This window comes from Lineus longissimus, chromosome 1, assembly GCF_910592395.1.
Source record: "Lineus longissimus chromosome 1, tnLinLong1.2, whole genome shotgun sequence".
NCBI lineage: Eukaryota > Metazoa > Nemertea > Pilidiophora > Heteronemertea > Lineidae > Lineus > Lineus longissimus.
This window is the reverse complement of record NC_088308.1, coordinates 24,675,302-24,688,826: the sequence shown is the minus strand read 5'-3', so window position 1 is coordinate 24,688,826 and position 13,525 is coordinate 24,675,302. Positions and strand designations below refer to the sequence as shown.

At 41.2% G+C, this 13,525-nt stretch overlaps 1 protein-coding gene across 1 annotated transcript; it reads right to left on the bottom strand.

Annotated features, from left to right (window-relative positions):
* Positions 1-1,722: 1,722 nt before the first annotated feature.
* LOC135500539 (beta-1,3-galactosyltransferase 1-like) lies at positions 1,723-9,895 on the bottom strand. Its single transcript, XM_064792095.1, has 3 exons — positions 9,810-9,895; positions 4,451-4,579; positions 1,723-4,039 (listed from the first exon to the last, which is right to left on the bottom strand). Exons 2-3 carry the CDS (start codon positions 4,559-4,561, stop codon positions 2,741-2,743), a joined length of 1,410 nt encoding a protein of 469 aa, XP_064648165.1. The 5' UTR covers positions 4,562-4,579; positions 9,810-9,895; the 3' UTR covers positions 1,723-2,740.
* Between the last annotated feature and the right edge of the window lie 3,630 nt (positions 9,896-13,525).

The window sequence follows — 13,525 nt, the reverse complement described above, 5'->3', positions numbered from 1 at the left end:
AACCAATGACAAAATGACCGAGAAATAAGGCAACCCACCGCATTCATTCGCACTTAGATTTGTGGCCGTCTTTGCTTGTAGTGGTTGCCGTCACTGCTTTATTTCAATTCGGGTTTTCGGTTTTCGGACGAAGAATGATTTACCGGCACCGTACATCTGGTTGTAGTGGGTAGATTTCCTCTCATTAGTGGATCTGCTTCGGAGCTGATTGTGTACTAACTTCAGTACTTATTTTGCTTAAGGACGACGGCCATTATTGGTTAAAATAACCACTTCAATTTGATTTTACTTTGTTATACCAGGTGATAGAGTACCGTCCCACTGAGTCCAGCATATGGTGAACTTGAATGATCGTTACTACATTGCACGTCTCGTCTTATAACAGTCAATAGTTTTGTTAAGAGTACAGTTAGATACGATATATCGATATTTTAATGCATAAAACAGGGAAGTCATCTTTACAAAAGCATATTATTTGCAAGCAGAGTTGATATGTACAACAAATTATCATATCATTTTTTTAGATGTTCCGTGTCAATTGTGATAGTATTGTTATACCCGCAGTTACATCCCGCCCGCCGCTTTTCGGTTGCGGCGCTCTGACTGATAAGGTTTTCGTCTATGTCATAAACATATACCTGAACAATTTCCAATAAAAAAATAGCAGGCGATGCTGAGCTATAAGCGTATTGCGCGCTTCGTCCGATTGATCATCCATCACAGTCTGGTAATTAGAATTGATAAGTCAAATCCATGCACGATAGATTGGGAGGATTTAATGGCAATTTATATGCTAATTTAATTACAGCATGGATGTCCCCCGTTTGAGAATTCGACAGGTCTGCTAGATGAAGCAATATTCAATAGCTGATTGTGACGGATGAGAAAACAACTACCAGGTTTCAGAAGCTGATATAAAGGAGGCTCTTATTCAAACAGAGTTCGTTCTGTCGATCACGGAAAATGATAACTCCTTTCCATTTCAATTATTCCGTAGCAGATTTCAGATCCATTTCACACTGTATAATGACCCAAATCTGAAAAGAGCCGGTTCCGATCTTGATATATTGAATTGTTTCCAGAAATACTGCTATTCAGATTTGGGGCATTGTGACACTGTGCTTTTGGCTCGATACATCCGAGGGTTGGGGCTGATTTATGCTGTGCGGGATGTTTTTTTATTACGTTAGAAATGAAGCTTCTGTCCACGACTACTAAGCTCAAGCACAGAGTAGTTCATGCTTTGCCTGACCACAGCGTATAATCGCCATCGTCATCGTCATCGTCTTCCGCAATCATCAGTTTCACCCAGCCTTAATCTTCTAGTCGGAGATCGGTTTGACATAAAACTCGATACCTGAGCTAACTGTTCCTCTGCATGATGTAGCTACTTTAAACGCTCATCACAAAGCGGCATCATAAAATGGTCTCACTTCAGTTTATGTCACAGAGTGATCCAAGACAGTCAGAAGAACATCAGATTGTGATATGCCAGCAGTCAACATAATCTAGACTTGATTCCGACTGGATTATTGGATGACTAAAACGCGCTTTAGGGACACGGAGCTTATGGCAACTAATGCCCGATTTGACACTCAATTACGACGCAATGACACTCCTACATGATATAATAGACCCTGTGAGTTATCACTAGCATCACAGTCGATGTTGTTTCCCCTCAGATGCATTTTGTGATTTAGATAAAGAACACAAAAAGATGGGTATTCACAAAAGTATTTTATTCAAAACATACATTATTTATATCTTTAGTTCTTACACTGATCTTATGTACCGATTATGCTTGCATAGACTGCCAATCCGGTGGATCTTGACCATCTACTATCTGAACACTGCATTGGCCAATTCGTTACACATGTCCCCGCCCTTCTGCAACAAAACGATAGTTTGGTACCCATCGCCCATATTGCATTCCGGGCGAATAAGAAAAAAACGATGATTATTTAGTTCCAAAAGTCTGTTGGTTCAAAATCGTCCAGCAAAAAATGTTGCTGATGATCTAATGCTTGGTGACCTATACTTATAATTGCGTTTATCTCGGAACAGTATTCCTGTAAGTATAACGACATTATTTCAATTGCCTCCCAACTGGCCAAATTAAGTATTCTAACCATACTCGCATTGGACATAACAGCCTTTGGGAACAGATAAAAAGGAAAAAATTATGGATCCTCGGACATGTCTAATGGAGTTAGTATATCATATGACGGCGCTTTCGCTGTTTCGTATGCAGGCAATGTACAGCTCTACCCTAGGCATCTATAATATCCTTTTTTCCATTTCTGCTTCATGAAATATAAAAGATAATGTTGTTCTCGGAGAAGTCGGTTTGAATACGTAGTGGGTGATTCTATCTGCACGCGAGGCATAATCGCTGGCTTGACAAGATAATGCGGTCTTATTAGTTATAGAGAAGCTATTGGCCCACCTCTCGAATTGGCAGAAGATGTGGTTTGTCATCTTCCTCCATTACTGAATAAACGGCAACTTTTACCTTTTAGTAAATCATGAATAAAATGCGTTCTGGTGTTGTGGACAACAAAATATATTTCATAACATTTTATTTCATCTCTAAAAACATATTTGAGTATTAAGAAAAAATAACACCTCTTGTCGAACAGAGCTAGCATTGCGATGAAATGTTTGGAAAGTTTTCAGCAAACGCCAACCGGCAACATAATGAGCAATCAAAGTGTTAAAATTATCCGTTTTATTTCCTCCGTCACGACGTGGGTCGGAGTATTTGTGTTTTTGGTTTATCTATACAGCGCCGCCTAGTGATGTCTTTCCAAAGCTTATACATCAAAGATGGCGTCATGTGCGTGCCGGTGACCTTCCTGTTTAAAATAAAATCACAAGGTTCTATGAGCGGACTTCCCCAGTAGGTAAAGCCTTCAACGTTTCTATGTTCCACATTAGCTATTCTAGCTAAAACTCCCGTAATATACGCATCTTCTATATTGATCAAAGGCACATATTTGGAAGTTTCAAACAACGTCCTGGCAACTGCTGTCGAAACGACATAGCTGTTTCCTGACATATAAGGCGGATATGTTGGCAAGGGATACCTCTCGCGAGATACACCCCATTTACTGCTGGCGTATCGCATCACAGGAGCATTGGTATTAATGGAGCCCATTATTTCATTATGCAGCGGGAATTTAAACAGTAATTTCACGAGATAAGGCACATTGATTATCATATCTTCGTCAGATTTTAAAACGAACTCTACTGTTGGGCAATGCGTCAACGCCCAATGAAATCCAGATAGCACCTTCAATGTTAAATTCCTATAACTGTCTGTAAAATTGGTTTGGACAATATCTTTAAACGTCCTATATTCCTTTTGGATATTTCTATTCCAGAATTCATCCTCATGTCTCCCGACTAAGAATATTAACTTTATGCGTTTGTGGTACAACGCGATGCTGCCCCATGTGTCTCTGATAGCCTGTCTGTAAGGGAAGTTCTCATGTTGGGAACAGACGAGGATAAGTAGAAAGGGTTTCTCTCCTCCTGAACACAGACTATCATTTGTGATCATGTACCTGTAATAATGAGGATTCACCATGGTGTCTTGCTTCTTAAAGTACTCTTCTTCGGAAATTGTTGGCAAAGCTTGTTCCAATTCATCACCGTCATCTAAGGTATACATAGCTGTTTCGTCCCTAAGCGCTGATTGATCTATCTCTCCTTCTCCCAGGTCGGGTAGCCCCCTGCCTGCCCAGGACCCGGACATCCCGTCATCCGAGCTGTTAGGCTTCGTCTTTGCAGCGGCCAGTCCCCTCATCTTCCTAATCGCACCTTGTAGTACCATATAATCCTTCGCATTGAGCTTGGGTGTCATGATGCCTTTGAGAAGCGCCATGTCTTCTCGTGGAATGTTGATCTCTGCAGGGATTTTGGTTACGTCGGACGGAATGTGTTTGGTCCGCTTTATTGTTTGTGACTTTGGTGCGACCCGCTTGACGTCTTGGAGGTGTCTCAGCCTGGCCATTAGTTCAGCCTCGTGGCACTGCTCCTAAAATTGGAAATGAAAGCAAAATATATAGTAGGCAGTCAGCGTTTGAACATGTTGTTGGAGACCTTTAATAGCTGCGGCAAGGCTACGATCAACTGCTCCGAAAATCCCACCTACGGGAGGATACGGAGCGAAAGTAGACTGCCGTCCTTTCTTCTTCATGACGGTCGGCGTTGCTTCTCATCAGTCGACCGTTGGAGAGCGATACGCCATGAATGTGCCACTACATCGATATCCTAATGCCTTCCACATCTCAGACATCTATCTGTTGAAGCAAGCTGATGATAGTTTCACCGAGTTTCGATAGCGGCACTGCGATCATTTCACAATAACTCTATTTAAATCGGGCACAAAGACGACGTTACTTGAAGTGACTTTTTATATGATTCCGTGTCAAGCGCTCTACCTTACCTGAGGCTGCGTCTGTTGTTGGAGGACGTGGACCGCCAGGAAGACAGTAAAACATAGCATGCCTCGCCAGGCTGCCCATCTTAACTTCTCCCATCTTCGCATGGTAAACATATCGGGGTCTGAGAGAACCTGGAAGATACAAGCGGAACGAAGCATAATGAGAATGATGGGTGGAATAATCAACCCTCAGAGAGTAATGACCATAGCCCGAATAAGAAGAATTGCACGTGACGTGAAATACACTGGACGGTGATGGACTTACATGTAAAGATTTGGGTTGAACTCAGCAATGACTATTTCATACGTTTTCAAATGAATTTCGAATGCGTTTTTCCATTTCAAATACACGTATAGTAGACAAATCATTGCACTTTCATACTAAAAAAAGCAATCAAAATGACATGTACTCATAGTTTTGAATATTTTGAAGTCCTTGGTGGAGAGGCCTCGACCGTTAAGAGTCTTCTTCACGAAGTACCCTTGGCAATTTTTGGCGAAAGGAAACACTGACATTGGGTTCCAAACGCGAGATGCAATTCCTCCGAACTGCATAATTGTATTGTGGTGTTCAAATACAAATTTGCATATTAACTAATGGCGAGATTTTTGTAAGCGCGTGATGTTTCACGATATTTCGCCCTCCGGCTGTCTATTTTCTTTTTGCACCTGTGCTACTAACGAGTCGTCGCCATTCACTCCTCAAATAACAAAGATGTTTTGCTTAGGTGTATCTCAATTTACACAATGTGTTATCAGCACGTAAAGGTCCTATTTGAAATAATATCCTCTGCGAGCACCATTGATATGCCTTTCTTCGGTGTCTGCAGGAGTTGCATTGCTTGAACATATGGCCCGAAGGCTTAAAATACACAATGGCGAACTAATTTAACTAACCGCAGACTGAGAACTCACACATGACATCTACTAATCGTTTCTTCAATGCTTGTGGAAAATTTGTTTTTATCTTTATGTAAGTAATTTGAAATATTGAGTCAAGTGTAGCAACAGGCCAAATGCCCTGAAAGTCGAGATGTTGTCGATTTTCTAAGAAAGCGTAAAAATGCGTGGTGTATTTTCAGGCAACACTTGTACGTCAAAGCGGAATGCGATTAAGAAAGGCAAATTCATTCACTTGATTTTTTCCTGCTTATAGACTTGAATCGTAAACCGTTTCTCAACCTGGACAGATTCACCAGCTATTTGGAGATATCTGTCCATAATGTGGTAATGCATGCAGCTGCCGAATGTAATCTGCTACTACGCTACCATGTTATACTATCATAGTCGGTGCAATCTAAGTACATTCTAAGCTAGCTGATAATTGATTCTCGTGTTTTGCATATTTGGTGGAAATTGAAAACCGAGCAGCAGTTTCCTTTGAAACGGCATGACTGGAATTGCACAAACCAAGAGTCAACAAATTAAATGGACACAGATGAATGCAACATCCGTTCAGCCCACAACTGACACTTTTCCATTGATTTCGATTCGAGTAGAATGCATTGTACTCCGTGATCGCAATGCTCTAATCAAAAAGCGAAACGCAGTCAAAACATAATAAAATAGTCACACCGATGAATAAAAGATTAAAAACTAACTAGCTTAACCGACGATATGCAGCACTATCAGCAAATATAATCTAAAATCCACTAAAAGAGTAATTCTAGTTCCAATTTTCAATTTTCAATTTACATGCACTCTCACTGATGGAAGTTCTGTGTCACTGCTTAGTCTCCATATGAATTAATTATCTTTTCAACTCTTATATTACATTTCCATTAATTTTTGAAGCACAGCCCACTGTTGCTGCATCGCGTCAACCATAGACTAAAATGCCCGGTAAAAAATCGATGAAACTCCTAATTCAATCGGCGTCTACTTCAAGTTAGGTTAGCCTTTGAATTTGAGATTTCCGAATGCTACTGATTAGGGAATCGAGGTATAAAGTTTATAGCAATGTGTTAAGCGGTCCAGATGAAGTTGTTCTTTTGTAGTGTAGACCTATACATGTACCTGATGCGTAACATAACATAGAGTGAATGATGCAGATATGTGGATGACTGTTTCATTGCTTCCACATATCAATTAAACCAATTTCACTTAAACAGAAATCTGAAGCTGTACGAGAGCACTAACAAACCTCAAAATTTTGTTCAACGAACTCATTCTGAGTGTGAACAAAATTGTTGGCCTCTGTTTTTTTCGGTCAGGCAAGAGACTGCTAGATTTTCCTTTCGTTCTTTTGATGACAAAAGAATGCTTTAACCAGTGCTGTCCTCAACCGCGGCATGGGTGGGTAGGCGAGGCCGTTTCCACACTTTTGCGCCAAGGTAATCTTGTCAAAGTGAGGTCAAAGGTTCATTCCACAGAAGCCCTTATGCTGACCCGGAACAAGTACAGAAATCGTCATTCAATACCGAAACTTGTAACAAAATCTTCTTGCCAAATTTCCAACAATGAAACCGCTTGAGGAAATCAGTGGCAATAATGACCACATATTGTTGTGTCCCCTTTTAAGTCGCCTCACGCCTTCAGGCTGAACCGAACACCATTAGAAGCGACATGTTCCGCGGCATGGAGTAAACATCTCGTCGAACATCTAAGATACAACCGCATTAGTAATCCGTGGAGAAATTGGCATGAATGCCGCAATTCCCGCTAGAGTAACCCGTGGAGAATCAAGCATGAATACCGCAATTCCCGAAAGCCAAATTCGGCCGGGGAAGCAAATATCGGATTGGACAAGCCACATCAACAGGCTATTGATGAAGGAATCCTATTAATCTGTTAATCTTCCTCCATTGGCTTAGAAGAAGTATGGTTAGGCAAAAAGATAACCAAGCGCGACAAGAGACAGTTGAAGAATTGCAGCAACTTTCCTAACGGAACGGTGTGAAGATCGTTAGAAAACTGTTGCTAAGGTGCACAAATCGTTCATGTCCTCCGCACTGTGACGCCGCATATTGCCGAACGTGTCAAGATAGCACGGCCAAATAAATAGAAGAAGAAAAGTCAGAAGCTGTAATAAAGAAAAGAAGCAGATGGACTATAAATGACTTAAGAGCTTAGGAGATGCCATTCAGTCGATACCGGCAAAGACATCTAGACGTTACTATAGGGATTGGGTAAGCGTGGAATTGATGGCTACTCGCTGCCAAGTGACCAGGCGTCCGTTGAAGGACCTGATGGTTACTTGATGCTCGGCGTGCTCGTCAGAGTGTGTGGTAAGTGTAAGCCTCTCGAACAGGTTGAAGGTCAAAGGGTTAGTTTCCTCTGGTAATCATGGCGATGGCAGGTAGCTGGTGAGTGCAATATGTTGTTTTGCCATGTCACGCCCAATAAGATTGAGAGGTAGCTGTTCTCCGATGCGACGGACCAGGCATGACTGTGGATATCATTTCCAGTCACACAACCTTTAGCTCCCAAGCCCTGGGTGCAGGGCAATGACAACCCTATACTATAGAAGAGAGAACGCAGACTGAGGAGTGAGCCGTTAACGTCAAGAAGTGAAATGATTTGGCGATCCGTAAGGAGTTTTGTATTTGAAAAAGTTACCATACATTTCAACTGAATGCAACAGATGAGAACAATGGCATTGGCGACAAAAGGACTCCGCGTTCATCCAGAAGTCTGAAGACCTTACTCGCTGCTACTGTCCACGGCTCTTGCAGTTGAGTGTACATTCATACCACTTGAAGATATTGCCGTGGTCACTGGCAATCATGCCAAGTTGATATCTACAACGAAGGCAAGACCCCACATCGTCTTGATAAAGGTACATTAAATGGGAAAGTGGTGCTTGGCGTGGTTGTTGGAGAGCCTCAACGTTGTAGTTCTCTTATCATCTGAACATGCATGTAGTGGTTTCCTCCTATGTTAATCAAGGTAATTGAAAGCAGGCAATCGCGAAGAGTGGACTGCAGGGGTTGAATTGTCTAGTACGACGGATGTGGTGGGTTCTTACTCTGCTGACCATCACAATCAGGTATCGTCATTTTGTGCTTTTTATAGTACGAATATCGAGAGCTGGGGCAAGTATCTTGACAAATAGCAGAAAAATGACAATGTTCAAGTTGATGGTCTGCGCGGAGAAACATAATCCTTTTTTTAGAATAACATTACGAAGATAATACAATACAGAAAGCGGTACATTTATACGCCGAACAACGTACACATTTGTATGAAATCAAGTTGTCCGTTTCATTCTACTCCGAAAATCTCAACCTTAATTTCAAAAACAACCAGTGCAGCCGGCTCGTTCTTGGCTTCCAACCGTAAGCTCGGGTTTAATATTAATCGAGATGGAGAGTGATGGAGGAGACTCGTCTTGCTTGAGAAGGCGGGTGACAGTATGTTTTATGCAGTCAATAATCTCCCTCAAGGCGTTGCCATGGTCTGTGATTTTAAAAAGGCTCTTAAACGAGTTCAATCAAGGCTGGGCACATATTATAGGCGCTGTACAATAGTCCAATTCATCCGTAGGCGTGACATTCTGTGAGATTGTGCAGTTCATTCGAATAGAAAATATATTGATGAGCAAGCTTTAGAGAGTCGAGGTGCTCTAGCCTATAAATTAACAAGACATAGATATACGCGTACACGTATCTCAGAAACGAGATTAAATCCTCTCTTAAAAATGGCTGGTTTTATTTTTAGCGAAGCCCGATTCCTGTAGAATGTTATGATTATCAGCATGATGGTTTAGGTAAACTGACTGAGACATACCTTCGACATTCTCATTAGAAACTTCAAAAACTCTTGTTTACCGTGGTGGAAATTGAGAGCGAAAACAAACAGGTTGAAAATTACCTCGCTATTAAAGGCTTCACCTTGTAAAATTGAATTCTTGTCTGATAAATGTCAGGGGAATGCCAAATGCCTGCAACAGGTGTATTCGCTAGGTGAGAATACCCATAACTCGTTAGTTTGACTAAAGTATCTTTTCTGTTTTTGTCGATAAAAACCTGGCGTCTAACCACTGGTGAATTATACGCTGAGAGAAAGTTAAAAGGCAATGAATAAAAGTTAAGCCATCATTGCTTTTATCACTCGAAATTCACAAAGTCACGAATAAAGTCATCGGTCGTCGCCCCAGAACACACCGAGTGGCGAAGCACGATCAATGGAGCAAGCGAGCATCAGGATACAAAGTCATTGGTCCTTGCCTGACACACCATGACGAAGCAGCCTCTGAATAAATATTGATTAATGAAACCTAATCAGCAGAATAATTACCAATCAGCAGAGATCGATAACTTGATTGTGGTTTATATCTCAACATGGCTGACAAGACTGGAGGAGTCACACTAGGTATTGATCCAATTCATCTATCATGGCCAAGACGTTGGTGCTGCTTTACCTGGAAATGGATTTTGGAGTAGGTGGACTTCAAGAAGCAGCTACTGGGGTATCGTCCGAGGTTATTCCGGTTCTTTACGTTTTCTTTCTTCCATTAAAAGTGCTCACTCGAAGCAGATAAGAGACCGCCTGGTGCAGCAGAGCATTGTAGACCCCAGGAGAATTCGTCCTACCCTATTTTTGGAGCCGTCTTACCTGAAAATCGATTTTGGCAGAGCTGAAACATGAGGAGGGAACTATTCAGAGTACTATTCCGGATCATCAAGTCTTTCCAAAGGATTTTAAAAACCTCTGTGCACGATCTGACAGACAATTATCCAGGCCATACAGTTTGTTAGAGGAGGCAAAAAAATTGCAGAACTGCATCACACCCATATATGCGGAAGTGTAAACAGTTAATCGTTTCCAACACACCAGACCTGGAGAGACATCATTTCTAAATCAGTATGGCATGCTGGCACACGTTAATAAAAGTGCCAAATCAAATAAGAGAATATCATAGAAGTAGAATATTCGATGAAGCGCGACTCTTGCACGCTATCACCACGGAGGTTTTTCAAGACTCCTGACTTAATCCATAGTGTGAGAGCGACGGGCCGGATATTAAGGTGAGCATAGTAGGGGGCACGTAGTCATAAATGAGGACATCTCGGGAAGATATTGAGTACATTGCATGACAGAGGAGATGGGAGGAAGTCAAAACTGCTGTGACGAACTCGTAGACGTCGGAGAAAGTATTGACCGCTTTTCCACTGCTGCACTGATATAAGGACTCGGGGATTTCTTCAGTTGCAGATTTGTATCGTTCTATGGCATAGCTTGGTGGTATTGGCCTATATATACAAAGCATCGATTATGTTTTCACAGACTGCTTAGTGCCAGGTCAAAAATAATGTTACACATTTGAAATATGTGTTAGTAGGAATTATCGAGAAGAGTCAACAACTAAATGTTTTTCCGTGTCCAAAGTAACTTCTCTTTCAGATAAATCGATTTGAATTATGTCACATGATACATGGACTTTATTTCATAAGAGAGAAGTGCCACCTATTATCGGTTCTTGAAAGAAACAAAGCATGTCTATACAGCTAAGAATGGAATCAAGTAGAACGTCCATGACATCTAATTTCATCCAGTACATATGAAATTTCATCCAAAACATATGAAATACCATCAGTGTGGGTGAACTAGCAATATTTCGGCAAAGTATGCATTTTTCGACAATCCTGGCATGTGAATATCAAATATTTGTACCAGGCCAACACTCTGGTGGTCTGAAGGACAAAGAGGCACAAGAATGCACTTCGACATTGTAGAAGAGGTCCCGCAGTGCTGTAGATTCATATTGAATTGCGATATGATATCATTGTAATGTACGCTAGGGACGAAGGCGACATGAAAGATAGACATTTCCTTCGTCTTTCGCCAGCCTCTATGCGTTTCTTTTCCCGAAGGACACATGCTTTCTAAGCTGTGTTCGGAAATTATAGTGTATTCAGAAACGTCGGGAAAGCAACGGAATTTTTTGAATGCTTTTGTATAAAAAAACTTATTCATATTATTATTCTGGTCATATTGATTGAATATTGTTGGAAAACTGAGGTCGGAAAAAGACTTATGACTAGGTTGATGTTTAATGGAAGTACTCGTCGTATCTTTCTATACCCCGCGACAGTAAATTGGTAATTCTACAAGTGCAAGTTGTAGGCAATCCAAATACAATGCACGATTCTCTCCTGGATGCTTCAATAGTGCAATTTTATTTTCCAAGTTTTGTCACACTTAAAAAAATCAACATCAGCGTGGTATAGCTACAAACTCCGCAATAGCCAGGAATATATTTTAAAAATCTATACTCCAAGGGCCGACCTTTGTGGAACGGACATAAAGAGCTATGAGATCACGTTGGCTAATGTGTGGTGGCGAAGCCCGGAAGCAAAAGGCCATTAACGATCGACAGATTGCTAGCCACCTCGGAAAAAACGACCACCAGATCGTGATGTGCTGCTTAACAATGGTATTATGTAGCTTCTCTGCCATTTGAAATATGAAATAGGAGGCAACAGAATGGGAATGAAATGATAATGATAATGACAGCCTGGTTGGATACTTTACTGTACCCGCAGTGCTGCGTGCAACATCGTCAGGGCATTTTTTTAAACATCTCTGTTTTGTTCGAAAGCTAGAAATAACATTGCAAACAAATTTACCTCGCGTTACGCGCGTGTATTGCACGCCCAAGGACACGACTAAGCCCAGTCTACAAACACCGACCGCTCTTATCTACAAGAAGCTAAAACCCTACTCAGACTATACCAGTTCCACTCTACAATCGACTAATATCTAAAAAGCCTGTTGCTGCAAGGCAAATTGAAACACAGAAAAAACCCATCAACCAATTGCCGATGGATAATGGTCTAGCCGATAGCATTGTTTATCATTTTGCTTTTCATCACACGAAATTAGCCGGCAATAACAAAATGAACGGTGGTGTACATTAATTGCGACTATGTCCATTCTTTTTCATTAATGCGCCAAATCAAACTGGCTAACCGAAATTGCAAACAAATGCTATCTGGTCAGATTGCCATTTATTGATGTGGTGCGTGAAATCCTTGCCTCGATCAAGTTAATATTGATGGATCTACAGGTACCACTCTCCACCCATATCCGTGTGTGCCCCCATCGTGCACTTTGTAATAGCGCACTGTACCTGAAGCTGGTCATAGCGACGAACAGAATTAACCATGCAATCAAAGAATATGATCAGTAATGTAATGGAAAAGACATTAGTTGCTTGGTCATAGGAAGCGAGGCGGATAATTTGTAACTTCATTACCTATCCCGAAAAGGACTTTCGAAACAAATAATGAGTATATCATACAAATCTGGCCAATCTGAATGTATTACATCAAGAAAACAAGAGAGGTCCGGCCGTCAAGGTTCGAAAAGACTGTCATTTTCCCGTCGCAGTCTTCGACTTCAACGCTCTTTACCTACTACATTTTAAAGGTAAGTATCTCATGACACCGCAACATTCCCTTTAAAGACACCCACAACCACCTTTAACACCGTAGTAAAAAGATGATGATACGGACACGAGTTCGTGATAAAAGGGAGAACATTGAAAGGCGCTATATCTGTGGAAGGTCTCGAGGTAAAGGGATGTACAGGCATCAAACAAACTTAAAAACCCATTGTAAGCATCAATGGTACAGAAATGTCATAGCCATAGTAAAAACAGGTTACGCGGCCGAGAGACCATGGTAAATAGGTAGTAACTTCAAAGATGTTGTAAATGGGGAAGGTCATTGGGTTACTAGTCATACATCGACATCAAAAACGATATTATCAGTATAAGTGTGAGACAGGGATAAGATTTTAGGGAACGGTTCAAAGACTCAATGATGCAATGACTTGGTAAGGTCATAGATAGAGAGATCTCAAATAGAACTTCTAATCCTTGCAGACAGCAAGATGCTCAAAGCTTGATTCGAAGCAAAGAAAAACGTAATATGAAATCGCGGCGATAGCTAAAAGAGTATGCTACATCAAACCATACTGGATCTAAAGACTCTCTCTTATGCCTTTGATGCAAACAACAATTTAAAGCCGATTGTGGAAACTGACATCGTCGCTGGAGGTAATTTTATCAACTGGAGAACAAGCAAGCGATATTCTCGGTATGCTGATTGGTTAGGCGTGGTTAAGAGATGC